The 21,566-nt window shown below is 40.3% G+C and overlaps 1 protein-coding gene across 5 annotated transcripts in view; it reads left to right on the forward strand.

Moving 5' to 3' along the window:
• Positions 1 to 21,566, forward strand: part of FRY (FRY microtubule binding protein) — a 192,737-nt gene that overhangs the window by 22,591 nt on the left and 148,580 nt on the right. For 3 of the 5 annotated variants that reach the window (XM_079973228.1, XM_079973230.1, XM_079973229.1), the window contains exon 1: positions 6,042 to 6,371. The exons of the other annotated variants lie outside the window; for them this stretch is intronic. In XM_079973228.1, coding sequence (XP_079829354.1) covers positions 6,170 to 6,371 — 202 coding nt within the window. In that variant the 5' untranslated portion in view covers positions 6,042 to 6,169. Of the gene's footprint in view, positions 1 to 6,041; positions 6,372 to 21,566 lie in introns of those variants that run through there. 5 annotated transcript variants of the gene reach the window in all.

A 21,566-nucleotide genomic window follows, 5' to 3' on the forward strand; every position in this document is an offset into this window, starting at 1 on the left:
AGAAGATCAAACGTATCCATTCTTAAGGAAATCAGCCCTGAGTGCTCACTGGAAGGACAGATCCTGAAGCTGAGGCTCCAATACTGTGGTACCTCATGAGAAGAGAAGACTCCCTGGAAAAGACCCCGATGTTTGGAAATATGGAGGGCACAAGGAGAAGGGGACGACAGAGGACGAGATGGTTGGACAGTGTTCTCGAAGCTACGAACATGAGTTTGTCCAAGCTGCGGGAGGCAGTGGAAGACAGGAGTGCCTGGTGTGCTCTGGTCCATGGGGTCACGAAGAGTTGGACACGACTAAACGACTAAACAACAACAAAAGGTGGCATGACAGAAGTGTCATGCATGGTGTTGGAGAGACTGGAAGAGAGAAAAGGATTTTTCTCTGTCTCATTCTCTGTAGGAATCCAATGAAACTGAATGTTGAAAGATTCAGGACAGGCAAAAGAAAGCACACATGGAATTCACTTCCACAAGAAGTAGTGATGGCCACCAACTTGGATGGCTTTGAAGGATGACAGGCAAATTCATGAAGGAAAAGACAGTCCATGACTACTAACCCTAAAGCCCATGTTCAACCTCCACTGGCAGAAGCACTATGCTTCTGAATACCAGTTGCTGGAAGGGGCAGGAGGGAAGCTACATTCCCACAAGCATTGAGTTGGCGACTGAGAGCAGAATGCTAGACTGGATGAAAATAATTAACTCAAAACTCACAGACCTATTGTGAAGATAAAGTGAAATAAAAACGTAGCATTGGGTCAAGACTTCATTGTGTTTGGAGCAGGCCTATTTGAGTCATTGGAACTTAAGTTAATCATGACTGAATTAAGTGTCATTGATTTCAATAGGCGCCATTCAGCTACAGTGTCCTATCTACACAGTGGACTTCTGCTTAGACAAACAGGAGTTACCATACTTTGCTTTTCCCTGCAAAATCCTACAGATCCTAAAATCTGCTATGTAGGGGTGGAGGATCTTTAAGAGCAGACAGCCAGGTGGGCTGTGGGGGACAGGAGAGAAAGGGGAAGTCCTGTTGTGTCCATGGCTGTGACATTGGATTTCAGCCACTGGATCTACTCTAGTCAATGCGCTGAGTGTGTATCCAGCTCATCAGGATTGCTGTAAAACTTTTGAGTTAGTATTGCAGGGGTGGTGGTGGGGAAACCTGCAAAACGTGAACTGCTGGTTTACTTCTTTTTTCTTTTTATTTTGACAGAGTTGTAAGAGCATCAGTAGAATTATGTTAGCCGGTCAGTATCATGTGTGGTTCAAATGTGTAAGTGAAAACTAAATCCAAGCTTATATCTGTTTACTGCCTACAGGTATAATGAACAAAGTAACAGAATGAAAACCAAGTCTGAATGTTATTAAAGATTTTATGGTGGGTAATACTTTATTATATTGTGATCAGATACTGCTAAGATGAGACAACATGCCCCTTAATTATTATTATTATTGCATTAGGTATTCTATTGGCACACTAATTAGTATCTAAGAATCCATTACTGAAACAACTGGATTTTCTATTTCCCAACCTGTAAATGATTAATTGGTATTTTTTTTCGTAGCAGTAGGACAGATGGTCTAATCTCCTCACAGGAAAAAAAATGAGGAAAGAGGCCCTAGTATGGAAATGCCAAGTGAAGTATGGCAATGAATCAGTAATAATGTTGATAATAAACTGATGGCGATGAAGCGAAATGATTTTATTTTTTAAAAAGATGCTTCATCATTGTTAGTTCAGGCCATACAATATAAGATTTATATAATCTAGCACAGTACATTTGTTAGAATCATGGGAAACTACATGTTGACTATTTGCATATGTGATAAAATCAGGAAATTCTGCTGCACTCTTCATTTAATTTTTTGAAAAATAATAAAGAAACAAAAGATAGAGACAAGCTGTGTGATATTAGATCTCAGAGTACTGTATAGAGAACATTCATACTTATAATAATGTTTTGTTTTGGATTTTGCTTGATACAATTCCAATATGAGGAATGCAAGGTTGTGATATAAATGCAATAAATAAATAAATTATATAATAACAGAGAAACCAGTCCTTGCACATATTCACACTCTTGTTATGTATTTCTATTGTATATAGGGCATAAGATCCCAGAGGACCCTCTTCAAGATATTCTGAATTATTTATAAGTATGTGATGGGCAGAAATTTAGACATACAGGGTGAAATTAAATGTCATTAGCATAAATCATCGGGATTGTAAGATTGACCCAAAAGCACTGTAAGCATCAGCCATTATTAATGCACTATATAAAGGATATCTAGAGAGGTTCTAAAAGCCCCCAGCCCCAGTTCACCAGAAGCGGCTTAGTCATGCTGGCCACGTGACCCGGAAGCTGTCTGCAGACAAACACTGGCTCCCTTGGCCTATAGAGCGAGATGAGCGCACAACCCCAGAGTTAGTCACGACTGGACCTAATGGTCAGGGGTCCCTTTACCTTTTTAAAGGGATGTAGTGTAAATTATCAATATTAGTGGTAGTTTTTGATTTTGAGAACAAATTTTCTAGAGAGGTTGAATGGTGCAGTTATTTTTATGGGCTCCTTTGGGAGGAAGGCTGGGATATAAATTTAATAAATAAAATAAATAAAAAACAATTATTATTTTGGAAATCTACTTTCTGTTCTATGGGAATACTGTGGCAAAGATTGTGATGAAAAAGAATCTGCAGTCATGTGGAAACATATCTCAAAGCATAGGTTGAAATACCTGTTTTCACTTACAAACAGCTCCAATGAAGCCCAAATGAGAAATGCCAGATTTAAAAGCAAACCCAAAGTCTTGAATACCTTTGTGTCCTAAAGACAAGTGGAATTTCATTCTCTGTGTGTGTAAGTGTAATTAGTAGTTTTTTGGTTGGGTAGAGTCTATACTGGCTGATAACTGACTGAATTCTATATATCATTATTATTTTCTTTGAAATCCACCAAATTTACAATAGGTGTCAAAAACAATTGACAAATAATAATACTACTGAGGAAGGCAAAAATATAGGCAAGACCGTTGGGCCTCGGGAATTTGTACCAGCTCCCCCACCCGTCAGCGCTGACAGTAAAAACAGCCAAAGAAAAGCTGATGTATTTAAAACAAAACTAAACACTAAATAGACACTTATGGCAAAGACCCAGTTATCCAGCTAGGAAAACCTTTAACACAAAGAATTAATGTGTTCTTGTTTTTCCTCTGCACTTTAGCCTCCTATCTTAATTTCTAATATCAGGGGAACAGCCATAGCTTTGCTTGCACAAGGCCCGAGATTCAAACCTGGCAACTTCAGGCTGGTCTAGGAAAGTTCCTTACATGAAACCCTGCAGAATACCGGTAGCTGCTGCCAGTCAGTAATCAATACTGAGCTACCTGGGCAATTTGAAATTGGTTTCCAATTTTCCTCTGGAGGACAATCATAAAGTAAGGCTGCCATATGTCTGGAATTTCCTGGACATAGCTCAACAACTTTTGTGTCTGGATTTTCACTTTTGGAAATATGGCAACCCTATCATAAAGTGTAGCTTCCTGGTTTTTATTTGACAGAAACTATGGGTAGGCTTAAATTGGAAGTCAGGGAAGAGTGCCCAAAATGGGTGGGGTGGGAGCCTGAGGCTTCACTGATTTTATTAATACCTCAGCCAATTTAATCAATAAACCCTTAGCAATTTAAGCCCAGACACTAATGGCTAAGCAAATAATAATAATAATAATAATAATAATAATAATTTATTATTTATATCCCGCCCATCTGGCTGGGCCTTCCCAGCCACTCTGGGCGGCTTCCATAAAAACCAAAAATACAATAAAATCACACGTTAAAAACTTCCCTGAACAGGGCTGCCTTAAGATGTCTTCTGAATGTCAGGTAGTTGTTTATCGCTTTGACATCTGCTGAAAGGGCGTTCCACAGGGTGGGCGCCACTACCGAGAAGGCCCTCTGCCTGGTTCCCTGTAGCTTTACAAAACCTTTTTGTTTATTTTTTTTCTGGTACTGAAGAATACTTTCTGTTGTTATTATTAGACAATTGTGTGTGTGTGTGTGTGTGTGTGTGTGTTTGATTTCCATTGCCTAGACCAGCAGGGCATAGCTGATCTCCCATGGTAAACATAAGGTTGTTGGGGATATAATTTTGTGTTAAACTATGCTTCCCATTGGAGTCATTTGCTGTTATGCTATGACCCCCCTCCATGGCAGCCATTTTGTGACTGGCACGCCCAGCATTCTCTCAAAATTTGAAATGTGCATACAGTGGTACCTCGGGTTAAGTACTTAATTCATTCCGGAGGTCTGTTCTTAACCTGAAACTGTTCTTAACCTGAAGCACCACTTTAGCTAATGGGGCCTCCCGCTGCTGCCGCGCCGCTGGAGCATGATTCCTGTTCTCATCCTGAAGCAAAGTTCTTAACCTGAAGCACTATTTCTGGGTTAGCGGAGTCTGTAACCTGAACCGTATGTAACCCGAGGTACCACTGTTCTAGTCCAAAAAAGGTAGGCGACCCTGAGCTTTGAAGCAGTGCCTGCTGGAAGGTGTAGTTTGATAGGCAGAAGCTGGGCAGAAAGGACAGGAAGTGGGAAGAAAGGAAAATTGTCCAGGCATAGGCAGGGTTACAGAGCCTTGCAGTAGTTGTCATACAAGTTTTAGCTGTGCCGATAAAGCTTGTTGAAACTTACCATCTGTGCTTCGGTTAACTGACACAAGATCTTGCCTAAGGGCATCTTGAGAGTTTGTTGACTATGCAGGAAGGCAGATGAAGAAATGACTAACAAAATGGGGAAACAGAACCCGTACATTTTGTTGAGCTTTTGAACAATGCAGCCTGTTAACTGTGTTATTTTAAGTTCTGTAATGTAGGGGCTACATGAATTCCCTGCCTACTGCAGTACATGCATATAAAATAAATCTTAAATTTACTTGAAATTGGGCTTAAAGCACTGTAGCATTGCAGGCAACCTTTTATATGCAGATATAAGATCTTGATTCTGTTCACCACAATGCCTTTGCAGGTGAAGAACCTGATGTTGGAAACTGATCCAGTAACAGAAATGAGAAGCTTATGCTTTCAATAAATACCTTGCATTTTAAAATGTAGTATATTTTTCTATGCATGTATTTAATTTAAACTACAGTCTACAACATCTAACTGTTCTTCATATTAATAAGGCTTAAGTGGTTTGATTTTGCTTAGGAGATAAATCGTAAGATCATTCCAACCTTAATTTTTACATCTCAATAGAGTGTGTTAATGTGGTTGTGAAAATAAAACCCACGTTACACCAGCGGGTGGGCACGAAAGTCTGATACATAAAGGGGATTCAATACTGTTCATAGTTAGGATTTAAACCTTGTATCTTTGCAGCCCCTAGATATTTTAAAGCAACTAACAGTGTAATCTCACTGAGTTCTGGGGGCTTTTTCCCAAGTAAGTATATACTGTATAGGATGGCAGCCTAAGTTTTGTGTTTAACAAGATTGTTAAAATGCACTCCTGTCTCAGTGACGCATAGTTGTTTTCGGTTACAGTTCTCTTATTTCTGCATCTACAAATGCACTTGCTCAGTTATGCTGTAACTGTTAAAAAGTCTCTATTTTTTGCACAAGCCCCATCTTGAAATAAGCAACAGCGCATTATAAACAAAACTTACAGTGTCTGTGTATTTAGTCACATAGTTTTCTTCTACGGATTATTGAAATGTTATTTAATTTCAGAATGTAACATTTTCTTTGCTCTGTCTGTTTCTGGACTATTGTGAAGTGAAGTGAGAAACACCATCTGAAACAGGAATTAAAGTAGTAGTCTGTTTAAACCATGTTTTCACTCTGTGCAGAGGACTTGATGAGTTCACCTTTAGTAAAACTTTCCAGTTGTCTATAAGCCTTTGTTAGCTTTAATGATTTTGCTATACCTCCTCCCCTGGGCTGTTTGACTTTTGAAAGGAGGGACTTTGTAGTAATTCTACACCTGTTTTTGCCCACGCCTATCCACTTGCTAAACTTACCAAACAAGTGCTGGGCTAAGCATGAGAACATCAAAAATGGTTGGTGACTGTTTTCTATTAGTAAAACAGATCTGACCCATTTGAAGCTCAGCTGTCTTATCTGTTTGCACTATTTTACACTTGGGGCAACTTCAGAAACATCTGTACTATAATGGCAATTGATGACAATAACCTGCATTCTAGGACTGAGTGTAAACTGAATTCATACCGAAATGATTATAAGGCAAGACGGAGTAGTCTACCAACAGAACTCCTCCTAGGAAATAACAATAAAGGAAGGCATCAGAGAAATATTAGGAACTTAGAACCGATCCATCCAAGACGCCCTAAGAAAAGACCTTCTATCTTTCCAGGTAGGACATGTCAGCAAATTACTGCTGCTCATTCTTAATATGTTTCTTTGTGTTTGAGGAAATTATGAAGTTAAAGAACCTTTAAACAAAATATTAGTCTGCTGCAGGTCCAAAAATGTGTAACATTAGCAAATATAAAATCTATCTGAAGAAGTGTGCATGCACACGAAAGCTCATACCAAGTACTAACTTAGTTGGTCTTTAAGATGCTACTGGAAGGAATTTTTTTATTTTGTTTTGACTATGGCAGACTAACACGGCTACCTATCTGTAACATTAGCAAATATGATAACACACTATAATAGCATAAGTAGGTTCCCCTCATTATTTTGAAAATGAAAAATAGAATTTTGGCTTCATAAACTATGTCTTTCGCATGTAAAGCTTAAAAAAGAGTTCAGGGTGCTCTATTGTTTGTGGCTGAACAAGAACACCCAGATTCTAGTTTTTAATTGTTACAGTGTCTTTTTTGAAGTCTTGCACACAGGGAGGACGTATAAGTTCTTCTTCTATCAAGTCTGGACTTCTTACTTATTCACAAATTAACACAAATGCATGCTTTAAATTCCTGCTCTGCAGTGAAGCTAAAAAATGTTTGCAGTAAATGATTTAGTTTAACCTTCAAGTGGATGAAGTATCTAAGCATGCCAACAGTGGGTTTAAATTAACAAAGGCAATGTGAGTAATAATATTAGTTTAAAATAATAAGGGACTTAAGACATAAGTGATTTTTGACTAGTTGAAGTATGCAATGCATTGTGTAGAAAGAAAGCTGGGGTTTTTAATCAGGAGGCTCCAAAATCTGTTAAGATTTTTCTTTTTATTTGTGGATCTCCCTCCCCCCCCCGTCAATTAATGAAATACATTTCCTCTATTAAAACTGAAACAAAATTAATTTATTTCACAAAATCATGTGTTTAAGTGGCAAACTATGACATCTCTGTCAGGCTTATTAAAGTAAAGGCACCCCTGGTGTTTTAAGTTGATGCCAGTGTGATCTTTAGAAGACACTGAATAAGGGACAAATAATATTTTGAAAACCGCAAAAAGGCCTGATAAGAAACTCTAACATTTCTAGCAATTTGACACTTCTGGCTTAAATTACTGAGATATACGGAGATCTCATTTCCAATGTTTCCTAACACAGAGACTCCTTTAAATACTGGGCTAAACTTAAGTATGACAAACAGTCCTCACCCATACCCTTACAGTACTGCAGGTGAGCTGACTTGGGCGTGCCTCATTTCTCCAAAACTTCCTAACCCCTGAATCAGCTCGTCTTAAGGGCAGTGCTGACAATCTGCCACATTCTAAGTACAGTTCTGTTTCTAAATGCATCTTTCTTCCTTTCTTGTAAAATATATGTCTGTTTGCTTTCTTCCCCTCTCCCGCCCCAGCTTCGCCTTCTCCTCTATGCTTATTACTTCAACCCTATTGTCCTGCCCAGGCTTCCATTCTGGGTAGAAATGAACATACATGGAAGGGTGGTGGAACTGGGGTTATGCCTCCTGACTCAGGGCCTATCCTCACTTCCTCTTGTTGAATCTAGGAATGTAAGAAGGCATCGTTTCCCATTCTTCCCTGCGTTCATCACACACAACACTGTTTCTGTGCCTCTGCAGTTCATCTTATGCCAAAACCCAGTTAAGACCACAATCCTTGGCAGTAAGCCCCATTGAACAGGGTAGGCCATACTTCCCAGTAGACATTCACAGGATTGTGCTATAAGTTGCGTTTCATTTGATACCTGAATTTAAAAGGGTAGCGCTGTGGGTTAAACCACAGAACCTCGGACTTGCCGATCAGAAGGTTGGCGGTTCGAATCCCTGCGACAGGGTGAGCTCCCGTTGCTCGGTTCCAGCTCCTGCCAACCTAGCAGTTTGAAAGCACGTCAAAGTGCAAGTAGATAAATAGGTACCACTCTGGCGGGAAGGTAAATGGCATTTCTGTGCACTGCTCTAGTTTGCCAGAAGCGGCTTAGTCATGCTGGCTACATACAAGCTGTATGCCAGCTCCCTCAGCCAATAAAGTGAGATGAGCGCCGCAGCCCCAGAGTTGTTCGCAACTGGACCTAATGGTCAGGGGTCCCTTTACCCTTTACCTTTTATATCATTTTTTTATTATTATCTCTTCATGGTTCCCAATAAAATTCCACCATAATATTATGCCCACTCTTGAATATGTTTTTGGAAATGGCAGGAAGACACTTTGCCCTCTATCAGATACAAGGACTTAGTTCCTAAGGGACGTTAACTTAGGAAAGTTTCCAGAAGGAATTTTTCCTGTTCCATTCCTCCCTTATGCAGCCTCCTGAAAAGCCTCACTGGAGGGATAGGGGCTGTCCTGAAAAATGTGAGGTGGGGTGGAGGGGGCTCTTAGAGAAGTGGGAATTGCTCAAAATGGAAGTAAAATAACTTTTCCAAAGTTTCTTCCAGAGGTTGAAATCTATATTGTGTCCTATATCTATTGCCCAGTGTGTCATTGAAACTTTAACAAGCTCATATTTTGTTTCCCTTTCTAATTGAAAATTACACATTTTAGACAGAAGTTTATTCTTATTTTGTAAAAGTTCTTTGTCGATTTGTGAGCTTTGGTCCAAAAAACCCCATTATTTTTATCTAATTTAAACATATTATGTATCTGCTGATATTGTAGCCAATCCGTAACTCGGCTCCTTAAGTTTTCCATTGGTTTCAGTTTTGGTCTCCTCCTGTAAAATCCAGCAGTTCTCTGTAAGCTGCCCATTGTCTATCTGTATTAGCTCTCTTAATTGTTATTGCTTCAATAGAAGATAGCCATAAAAGTGTTTTTCTTTCCAGCAGATTTTTATATTTCTGCCAGATTCGATACAGATTCTTCCTAAGAATCTTCCCATATCAAAGACATGCATGCCAGCCAAATTTTAAATCAGGCCTTGGATTATGAGCTCTTTATAATGTGGGGGGGGGGGGCATTGTTATCTTGGAAGATGTTCAGTAGGGCCAGTTCTGGGGTGACTTCTAGTACCTGATTAGTTATTTTGCTTATTTCTTGTTTGACTGTTGTTCAGAAGAGCTGGGTTTTGGGGCATTCCCACCATATCTGGAGGTATGTGCCTGTGGAGGTGCAGCCTCTCCAGCATTTTGGTGAGGTTCCTGGACATATCAGCACCAGTTTCTGTGGTCTTAGAAACCATCTGTAGGTGAGTTTCAGAGTGAGTTATTTTCTTTTTGCTGATATGGATTTAAAGGGAGGTTTAGACCTCATTCTATTCTATTGGGTGGGGTTGATTTCATAGCCTATGTCGTCCTCCCATTGTTTTTTGATTGTGTCAAGTGGATTTGTGGGCTTTGGAGCAATGTTTTATATATTGTGGATACCATCCCTTTGCCATGTCCCGTTGTTGTTAGGAGAAGGTTTTCAGAGGTGGTCAAGGGCCTAGTGGCTGTAGATTTTACTACTGGATTATTTAAGAAGGCATGTAGCTGATGGTGTGGTCACCAGGGTATTTGGTTGTCCCCTAGTTTGTTTTGTATTTCTTGTGTTGATATGGGTTTGTTGTTTTTGTAGAATTCTGCTAGGCGATGTAGGCCTTTGGCTTGCCAGGTTTTTATCTGGAGATTTTGTGCTGTGTGGTGGAATAGTGGGTGGTGAGCCAAGGGGATTAGTGGGGATGATCCATTCTTTTAACCAAAACAAACAAGCTGCCTCATAAAACAACTGCAGATATGGCAGGGCAAAGCCTCCTTTTTCTTTTGCACCTATCATAATTTTGTATTTAACTCTTGGCTTTTCTCCCTGCCTGATAAACTTAGAGATATCTTTTTTCATTCTTTGAAGCATCTTGAATTATTTGCAATTGGAATTGATTGGAATAAAAACAGCATCCTAGGGAGTAAGTTAATTTAATGGCTGAAATTCTCCCTAACAGGGAGAGTTTCATTCTCCCCCATATCTCCAACTCTTTCTTAACCTCTTTCCACAATTTAATATAATTATTTTCAAATAAGTTGAGAATCCTTACTGTCAGCCAAATTCCCAAATACTTAACTTTTTCGCCTATTTTTAAACCAGACATCCTTTCTAAAAAAAATAAATTCAACTGCTCATCCATGTTTTAAACCAACATTTTGGTTTTATCTGAGTTTAGCATATCATTTTTACTATATAGAACCCAAGTCAGTCAGGGAGTTCATGGCAAGGAGGGGGAAGCACTATTAGTGGTTTTCTATGAGCCAAAAGCATAACTCATGTCAACAAGGGCCCAGCTCTAGGGAGTTCTTTCACACAGATGCCTGGTCAAAACTGTTTTATTTCAGGTGGCCTTTGCACCCTGAACGATTCCCAGGTGTTTCAGAATTATTTATTTATTTAGATTTTAAATTATTGTGGTTTTAGTATTTAAGTTTCCGAAATTCAATTTACGTTTTAGATTTTGCATATCACATACCTTCCAACACGTCTCGATGAATACCAGGGGTGCCATCTTCCAGGCCCGCATGAGTCTCACAACCTGCGTAAAATTGTAGCCCCAGAAAAAGTACTTTGGGGGTTCGAGATCGTGGTGCAAAATTGAGGTGGCCAAAATGGCCACCGTGCTCTTGTGGGAAATATGGAATGGCTTAGATTTATCAGGGCAGTTGAGGGGTATGATATTATTGTTGTTGTTGTTGTTGTTGTTGTTGTTGTTGTTACTACAATGTATATACCACCATTCATCTGAGAATCACAGGGCAGTTTACAGTATTCACAGGACAGCCCAGGAGATGTCATTACGCCTGACCGCTAATGAAAACAGCAATTCTTCAAACATGAGTCACACTGCTGCACGTAATGTGAATTTGCTTCGAGGGCCCTGTACTGTTTGTCATGGCTGCTTACAGCTTTCACAATCCTTTGCTGGATAGGATGTTAATGTAGCTCTCCCCTCCTTGCCCTACAATGGAGCAGTTCCTGCTAGAATGAAACTTCTGACCCCTTTGCTGAACCTTTGACATATATACAGTGGTACCTCGGTTTAAGTGCTGTTAAGGTGCTACACTCAATATGCCAGCGAGTTTGGAAAACTCAGCAGTGGCCAGAGGATTGGAGAAGATCAGTCTACATCCCAATCCCAAAGAAGGGCAGTGCCAAAGAATGCTCCAACTACCGCACAATTGCACTCATTTCACACGCTAGCAAGGTTATGCTTAAAATTCTACAAGGAAGGCTCAAGCAGTATGTGGACCGAGAACTCCCAGAAGTGCAAGCTGGATTTAGAAGAGGCAGAGGAACCAGAGACCAAATTGCAAACATGCGCTGGATTATGGAGAAAGCTAGAGAGTTCCAGAAAGACATTTACTTCTGCTTCATTGACTATGCAAAAGCCTTTGACTGTGTCGACCACAGCAAACTATGGCAAGTTCTTAAAGAAATGGGAGTGCCTGATCACCTCATCTGTCTCCTGAGAAATCTCTATGTGGGACAAGAAGCTACAGTTAGAACTGGATATGGAACAACTGATTGGTTCAAAATTGGGAAAGGAGTACGACAAGGCTGTATTTTGTCTCCCTGGTTATTTAACTTATATGCAAAATTCATCATGCGAAAGGCTGGGCTGGATGAATCCCTAGCCGGAATTAAGATTGCTGGAAGAAATATCAACAACCTCAGATATGCAGATGACACAACCTTGATGGCAGAAAGTGGGGAGGAATTAAAGAACCTTTTATTGAGGGTGAAAGAGGGGAGTGCAAAATATGGTCTGAAGCTCAACATCAAAAAAACGAAGATCATGGCCACTGGTCCCATCACCTCCTGGCAAATAGAAGGAGAAGAAATGGAGGCAGTGAGAGATTTTACTTTCTTGGGCTCCATGATCACTGCAGATGGTGACAGCAGCCACGAAATTAAGAGACGCCTGCTTCTTGGGAGGAAAGCAATGACCAACCTAGACAGCATCTTAAAAAGTAGAGACATCACCTTGCCAACAAAGGTCTGTATAGTTAAAGCTATGGTTTTCCCAGTAGTGATGTATGTAAGTGAGAGCTGGACCATAAAGAAGGCTGATCGCCGAAGAATTGATGCTTTTCAATTCTGGTGCTGGAGAAGACTCTTGAGAGTCCCATGGACTGCAAGAAGATCAAACCTCTCCATTCTTAAGGAAATCAGCCCTGAGTGCTCACTGGAAGGACAGATCGTGAAGCTGAGGCTCCAATACTTTGGCCACCTCATGAGAAGAGAAGACTCCCTGGAAAAGACCCTGATGTTGGGAAAGATGGAGGGCACAAGGAGAAGGGGACGACAGAGGACGAGATGGTTGGATAGTGTCTTCGAAGCTACAAACATGAGTCTGACCAAACTGAGGGAGGCAGTGGAAGACAGAAGTGCCTGGCGTGCTCTGGTCCATGGGGTCACGAAGAGTCAGACACGACTAAACAACAAACCTCGGTTTAAGAACTATTCGGTTCATGAACTCCGCAAAACCAGAACTAGTGTCCCGGTTTGAGAACTTTACCTTGGTCTAACAATGGAATCTGAATGGTGGAAGGGCACTGGCAGCGGGAGGCCTCATTAGGGAAAATGCACCTTGGTTTAAGAACGGTTTCAGTTTAAGAATGGACTTCTGGAATGGATTAAGTTCGTAAACCGAGGTACCACTGTAGAGGCCTTTAAAATGTACAGGCTTTGATAGGAATGATTAAGGGCTTTATTTATTCATTTTCAATACCCACTACCATTCTGCATCATTTACAGAACATGAAACACCTCTAGCTATTCCACAGGCTTGTCCAGGCAGCTGTTTTTAAGGGGACGGATGCTCAACCTACACACATGCATTCCTCTCTAATCGCCATATGCTAGTGACTATCTCACTCTGGTCCCCCACCTGGCTCTGCCTATCTTATCTGTAGGTAGCCTCAACTGTGGGCAGTTCCTGCAGTAAATAGGGCACACACAAAAAGAAAAAGAAAGAGAGCCTGCATTTTGAAAGCATCCCCACTTTAGCATGTAAGCATCGGACTGAGAATTTGGAAAGCTGCATTGTTAACGCATTCTAAATATCAGAAGGAAGTTATTACCAGAAATGCATATCTAAAACTATAGAGATTAAAAAGATCTGAAGGTTTTCAGCTTTTCGAAATACAATGTATGCCATTTTTACTAATAAAAGCCCAGGATATGGTCACCCATTTGCCTGGGCATCTGCACCAATCCTAACATCTCCCCTGTCCTACACTCCTAAAATACAGTGGTACCTCAGGTTAAGTACTTAATTCGTTCCGGAGGTCCGTTCTTAACCTGAAACTGTTCTTAACCTGAACCACCACTTTAGCTAATGGGGCCTCCTGCTGCTGTGCCGCTGCTGCGCGATTTCTGTTCTCATCCTGAAGCAAAGTTCTTAACCTGAAGCACTATTTCTGGGTTAGTGGAGTCTGTAACCTTAAGCGTATGTAACCTTAAGCGTATGTAACCTGAGGTACCACTGTATACCAAGGGAGCTTGGATAGGCAGCAACCAATGATGCTGTGGTGTGATTCCAAGCCACAGAAGTTATGATGGCTCTAAGATACAATCTATATGCCTAGGAAAATATTGATTATAATACTCATGGTATTACCCTACTTCAGTAAACAGGTGAAGGATTAAATATTTGAATGTTCTCTCTGATTTAATAACTCTTGGCACATGGAAGTCTTGGACTTAGATGGCTAGATTAGAATTCTTACTACTGACATGGCATCTTTCTGTGGGCAGTACGTTATTGACACAGGAGAGCATTCAATTATGTGGTTTCTTTCCGCACACATCCTGAAATAGTACAGTACCACATGGTATTTCTACTGTCCTAAATTTAAGGAGAGCAAGAAACCCTCGAGATTAGAAAGGAAAACAGGTACCCTCTGGGTGACTTGAAGGTCATCTTACTTGCCAGGCAATTTAACATCAGAAGAATCCTCCTGCGTTAAATTTAGGGTATGTAGTACAGCATCCTGTTTCTGGAAACAGCCATTCAGATAATCCAGAGAAGCTCAATAAAAAAACCTGCCCTAACAAAAATAATTAATAATGATTTTATTATTCGTTCCCCACCCATCTGACTAGGGTGCCCCAGCCACCCTGGGCAGCTTCCAGCATATACAAAAATATAATAAAAACAAAATAAAAAGATTCCTTCCAGTAGCACCTTAAAGACCAACTAGGTTAGTACTTGGTATGAGCTTTCGTGTGCATGCACACTTCTTCAGATACCATGCATGCACACGAAAGCTCATACCAAGTACTAACCTAGTTGGTCTTTAAGGTGCTACTGGAAGGAATCTTTTTATTTTGTTTTGACTATGGCAGACCAACACGGCTACCTATCTGTAACTAAAAATATAATAAAACATTAAACATTAAAAACTTGCCCTATTTCCAGCCCTACCCAATACAGATTAGTGCGAGTTGGTTGGCTAATTTATCCATGCTTCTAACTTCCCTAACCTTGAGACTCAAGTCTTCCCACATAAGGTAGGGGTGCGAACTTTCATGGCTCCATGTGGCAGGATAGCCCTTTAGAGCCAAATTTCACAGGTGGGTGTGGTTGCCCTCCTGTCAATCACATGATGGATTGGTGGGTTTCCTCCAGCCTGTGTCCAAAAAAAAAACCCTGTTTGGCTTTCCGAGTCTCTCCATACTTCCCCTTTAAACCCACAATCCTCTAGGAGTTTGAAGTTTTGTTCTATGGAGAAAGTAACATGGAAACCTGCAAACATCAAAGAGAAAAGTCATTCATTCAGTTCAATTGAAGTTTTTATCCCCAGACTTCAGCTGAACTGAATTAAAACCACACAAAGTCTGTCAGTTTAACTGAGGTACATACAGTCTTCTAGCCAAAGTGGTTGAGAAGCACTTTGGTAAAATAATTGTTCACACACTGCTATATATGCTGCTACTCACCCATATTATAAGGGAGGAGGAGGAAACATGTTTGTTTAAAATATTCCTTTCTTCTTTTTTGTTCAGTGTAATTTTAAAGATTACAAATAGAATTGCAGAACAGGACAGGTGATGATGTGTAATGTCAGCAGGCTCTCTTGTTAACAATCTTACTTCCGGTTTAACAAGTGCTCAGTGATGTTCTTATGTAATGTTAAGTAACAGCCATATTATGTAATAGTGACCAATCTGCATTGTCAAGTGAGCCTTTGGCAAAAAGGAAGGAAGAAACAAAATATATCATTAATAGAAGGATTATATGTTCAGTCTTGTTTGTTTAATTTTAGATTTCTTACCTGCTCTTCATTATTAGACCCTAAACTATATAGGTCTCGTGTCGAAAGCCCAGGGTAAAAGAGATGTGTCTTTAGGTAATTAGGTACCAGATGTTCATATTTGGGGAGGCAATTGTGCAGCTTTGGGTGCCACAGAAAAATGCCCTCTCCTAGGCTGCCATCTGCCAAACTTTTGAAGGCCGTGGAACTACCACCTCGTCTGCTGAAATTAACATCAATGAGGGGTTGTAGGGAAGGAGACAGCTTTTCAGAAATTTTGAGCCTAACTTGCTTAGGGCTTTGAACATTAATGTGAGCGCCATTAATTTGGTCTGCAAATGACCTGCCAGCTGTTTTAAAACAGGGGTCATGTCAGTTCTAAATGAAACCAGTTACTAATCTGGCTGGTGCATTTTGGACTTGGTAAAGTTAGGAGTTGTCTTCAAGGGGCAGCACATAGTGCATTGAAGCTATCCATTCTGCAACACACCAGAGCATAGAGTGCAATGCCAAGGTTCTCTCTGTCAAAAAGAAACTGTAGATAGCGAACCAGCGGTAGCTGGAAAAAGGCACTCCTAGTTACTCATGCCATCTGAGCCTCTAATGACAGTGATGGATCCATGAGTTCCCACAATCTGTGGACCTGTTCCTTCCAGGGGAGTACAAACCTTGCCCAGAACAAGCCAACCCCTCAGCTCTCAGAACTGCACTTTAGTTTTTCATTACACTTTTTGTACTTCTGGTTTTTTTCTTTTTTAAAATAAAAAAGGTGTTAGTTAAGCCAGTTGATTTTAAACAATGCAGCCCTAATAATTTACTGGCCTGCTGTTGGCTTTTGTAGCCAGCCAAAAGGTTTGTAAAACATTAGAGAAGGATTTAAATATGTGGAGGTGGCCTTTTAAATTAATTTGCAAGGAGCCCTCAGTGCACATAGGGTTGCTTTGAATCAGATCTAGAAATCTGCCTCTGAATTTGTACATCATGCCTGGTCATGTTTGCTAAATGTAAAAGGAAAAAGAGGTTCAGGCCCTGCCCTGTATGACAAATTTAGAAATCTAGAAAATAGAAACAGAACCTCCTGCTTCCTTGTTTTCAAAGTGAGGAAATCAGATATACAGTAAATGTTAGAGATAATACATTGTACTGAGCATGTGACTGTTTCAGCTTAAGCTTTACATTTTCATTTGGGAACAGTGGACATTATTTAGTTAGTTTTTATATTTGGCAGTAATATTTTTATACTACTCAATCAACAGAAACTTCTAAGCCATTCACATAAAAGCATAATAATAATAATAATTTATAATAATAAATGTTATTATTTATACCCCGTCCATCTGGCTGGGTTCATTAAAGATACTATTAAAAAGATCAGATGTTAAAAATCTATATGACATTTATCATAAATAAATAAATAAATAAATAAATAAATAAATAACAGCAGTTTTAAAACAACATATGTAATAATGTAATATTACATATGTAATAATGTAATATTACATATGTAATAATGTAATATTACATATGTAATAAAAATTCCATGTTCCAGCTGCATGTCTGGGGAAGATTGCCTATACAAACAAGTGTTTAACAGGTTTGGAAAACAGTTCAGCAAAAATCCTGGCCTAATTATTAATGGGCAGGGAGTTGCAGAGTCTTGATTCCTTGCAAATGTGAAATAGACATTATGAGATACATGCAAAAATGTCAGTTCCACAGACTGAAGTGGTCAAGGGGGAAGATATGGAGTAAAGGGACATGGGATCCTGAAACTAGTGTAGGACCCACTATGCAGGCAGCTGTTTTGCCCTCCCTTCCTGCATTTTGAAGATGCAAAATTCAAGGTGTGTGAGCCAAACTCTGGTACGTGTTTCTCTTTTCATAAATGTTCATGTTTTGAGTCAGCTTGGGCATTGAACGGAAGGCAGTGCCTTCCTAGCTGCTACCTATTGCTTTTCACACTGAACATCACTGGTATGCCTGACTCCCCCTACAGAAGCTGAGGCTGCTGAACAGACTGTTGGCCTGGGTATTGTTTAGAGAAGTTTATGTTGGGGGAGAGTTGTTGCTGTTATTGATAGCATTTTTTTTGTATCCTTATTTTGGATCTTATTATTTATGTGGAATTATAATGAGGGTGGTATTCAAAATTTAATAAATACAGTAATAATTTGGTTTTGTACTTTTTGATGCTTATTTATTGTTTATGACTGCTTTTGCTATGTTTGTAATTATGTATTGTTTCGTGTTGTATGCTGCCTTGAGCATGGTTTTAACTATGGAAAGGTAGCATACAAATGAAATTATGTATGTATAAAGAGAAAGCAAAATGAAAGCAGCCACTTCAGTTCTGTGCCTTGTTGTTGACACAATTCGCAGCCTAGACTACTGTAAATCATTCACCCCTAGTTTCCTGCTGTTGATTTGATTAGCTTTTAATGCCACTGTGCTGCCTCCAAGTGGCATATTTCTTACAAACAAATGGTGCAATAGTAATAATATTATTAATATCAATATCAATATTAATATACAGAACATTAAAAACAACAGTTATTGCAAGTACATAGATTTTTACACAGTGTTTCTGTTTCTCCTGTGGCCATAGCAAGTATCCATAATTTGATTCAGGGTTGTAAAAGTGGTTGTGTTTCTTTTCACTGTGCGCATGGGTGGAAAGTTATCTGCGCCTGGGTAAGTAACTACCGGTACTTAATTCAGGTAACACTGCACATTTGCATTTCAAGTGGCAATGCTTGAATACTGAAAATTCAGGCCATGTGGTTCATGCTTAGCTTAGCTTAGCTTGCCTTGTTAGTGTTTGGGGTGTTATGCACTACTGTCCACGGGAATTTTTCCAAGAGGGACAAAGTGAAGGCTTGAAATGAATGAATGAATGAATATGCATACATAACTAGCATCAGAGAACAGGCCCACCTTTACTGGTTGACCTAGTGACTGTGTGATGGTGGGCTTGAGTAAACCCAGCTCCAATAAACTTCTTCTCCTGTCTGTCCTTCTGTTGTTTCTCGGTAGCTAGACCTGCTGTCCATCTGCATTCGGACAATGTTTTTCACATTCTCTGCTGAAACCCTAAATTCTTTCTCCAGCTCCTTTCACTCCCTCCAGCCTTAGTTAATTGCATTACTCACTGCATCTCCCTCCCCTCTCCAAAAAGCAAATAACCCAATGGATTACATTTCAGGGTTGTAATGCACTGCTCTGTTGTAAAATTTCATTTCACATAGTCAACATGAACACAAACTCTAGTTCTTGCATCTTGTTTGCAATGTTTTCTGCCTCTCCTATAGTTTCTCCCTTTTGTGACTGGTCTTCAGCTATACTTTCCAGCATAAAATCACTGTTGAGAAAAACTGGACAACACTCAACAGCACTGTGGCCAACCACATTTGGAGTGTGTGCAGCACATGGCATGAATATGTTCTGTTCTAAAAGCTTCTTCCATTCTAAAAGCATTCTAAAAGCTAATTCTTCAAATTCTTTTTTAAACCAAAAAAATTCCTGATTTTGTGTGTGTGCCCTTGCTTTCCTAGTGCCCCAAACATGGACTTAGTCTGCCTGTCAGGTAACCCAGCACTGTTCACTTAGCTAGTGAAAAGCATCTTGCAAGATACTTGACAAGGTAGCAAGGCTGTAACTTGGGTAACAGCAGGATGTTACACCAGTGTACAAACAGAAAATGAAAAAACACCAAGACAGGGAACAGAGAGTGAACCAGGCATGCATTTGAGCAATTAAAAAGGACAGGACTGTTCAGCTGCCAGTTCTGACCACAAGAGGGAGTTGTGCATTCTCACACATTTCAAGCATACAGTGGTACCTCGGGTTAAGTACTTAATTCGTTCCGGAGGTCCGTTCTTAACCTGAAACTGTTCTTAACCTGAAGCACCACTTTAGCTAATGGGGCTTCCTGCTGCGCTGTCAGAGCACGATTTCTGTTCTCATCCTGAAGCAAAGTTCTTAACCCGAGGTACTATTTCTGGGTTAGCGGAGTCTGTAACCTGAAGCATATGTAACCCGAGGCACCACTGTATAGGTAACATTCAAATGGATGGTTTGCACTTGTTTATGCTATGTGCACCCCTTGACACATGACCTCTAAGAATGTTCTTTGTATTTATCCTATGTTTACCTATTATATATGGTCACTCTTAAAACTCCAGTCCACAGCTAAACTGCTGAGCCAATGCTCAGAGCCGGGCCTACTGTTAGGCAGAGTGAGGCAGCAGGTTTTTTTTGGGGGGGGCAGTGGTGAGGTGTTGGATAATATAGCTGTGTGTGTTACACCCTGCATCCTCTGTTACCTTGTTGTCTTCCAGTGTGGTGGAAAATGCTGTCCCATCAGCAGTGTTGAAGTACATTTCAACAGCTGCTCTAGTCAGTTCCTGTACATGGAATGGTGGGTGCCATTTTCCTTGTATATATGCTTACTGGAGTGCATGTGTACACGCATGAACATAAGACAGGGTACGAGCATATCAGGTTATAATCAATAGAAAACAAGCAGAAAATAGCAGCCAGTAACAACTGGACACTTTAGGTCAGCTATTGTGAATACTCATTGTAAGTTTTTTCAGATCTTGCTGGCAGGTGTCATTTTGCTGTTTGCCGCAGGCAGCAAAATATCTTCGGCCGGCCCTACCATTGCTGTAGCTCATAGCACCAGGTTTCAAGTGATGATACAAAAGATTGCCATAGTTGCTGCTGCACAGATAACAACAATATATAAGTATTTTGTGTGACTTTAGGGAACGGGTCTAGTCACACAGCCCGACACCCTAAGAATGGGCAATGGCTTCAGTTTGTGTGCCTCTATGATGCCTGGCTTAGTCGCGTTGGATGTGCTATTAGTTGCTGTGGTGCAGTATATTGTTTCTGCCATATCAGCTAAAGCAAACACATAAGATTCTGTTGTTTGGAACTTGCTTTGGACATGACTTGCTCTATAATCAGTGCTTCCTACCTCAAGTAAGTGTGCATAGGTACTTGTTCCAAGTAACTGAAGTAAGCCCCATTGAATTCTGCTGGTAGATTTGTTTTATTTCTAATCTCTAATTAAATTCCGAGGTTTTCTCTCTAAGATATTTATTACTTCATGGTCAACTTGGTGATCAGAATCTCTTAGTCATTTGCAAGATTGTTCTTGGATATGAACTGGACTTGCAGCTCTGTGAAACCTGTGCTGTTCAGTAACATTTCCCTGAAACAATTCCTTGAGGTATGAGAAAGGCATAATAAATATTGTAATTATTAAACATGTAAACATAGTTTGCATTGTTGATCACTATCATTCTGCTATGAAGCATGATAAAATGCTTTAGAAGTCTGTAAGTTTTGTCGCAATTAACAGCTGCTTTTCGTTAACTATCAACCCCTCTGTGCATAAAGATCCCTACTAGAATTGCTGCTGTTTCTGCTGCAAACCCTGACTCTTGACTAGCCTAAAATTGGAAATGTCTCTGCTTTTAATATTCAGTGCCGAGGCCTGGATGGAACCAGGGAAATCAAAGCCCTAGGTCTGCTTCAGCTCCTCCTCCTCCTCCTGGGGGGAAATATAGCTGAGAGAGAAAAGGGTTAAGCATATGTCCTGCTGATTGACTTCTGAGTATTGCTCCCTCCCAAGCAGTGGGGGCTGCTGGTACCCCATAAGGCAGGGGAGACCAGCAGTGGGTGGAGCCAGAACGAGTGAAATGTAGGGGCACTCCCTGATCAGCTGCAAGTAGGCAGGCTGGTGGGGCCAGATGAGGACAGACAGGCTGATGGCGCAGTGCCCCACTTACCCTAGTGGACCATTCTCCATTTCTTCCAGGGATGCTTTGGTGTAGAAGCAGCAGCTGGGGTTTGTGCACATGTATTTTCATGTGATATGCAGTTTGGTGCTCTGTCTTCCTGGTTTCATAGCACTTGCACACTACTTGGTATTATGTTTACAAACTATATTTTAAGTGTTTGGTATACTTTG

This window comes from Podarcis cretensis (assembly GCF_951804945.1).
Source record: "Podarcis cretensis genome assembly, chromosome: 4".
Classification (NCBI taxonomy): Eukaryota; Metazoa; Chordata; class Lepidosauria; order Squamata; family Lacertidae; genus Podarcis; species Podarcis cretensis.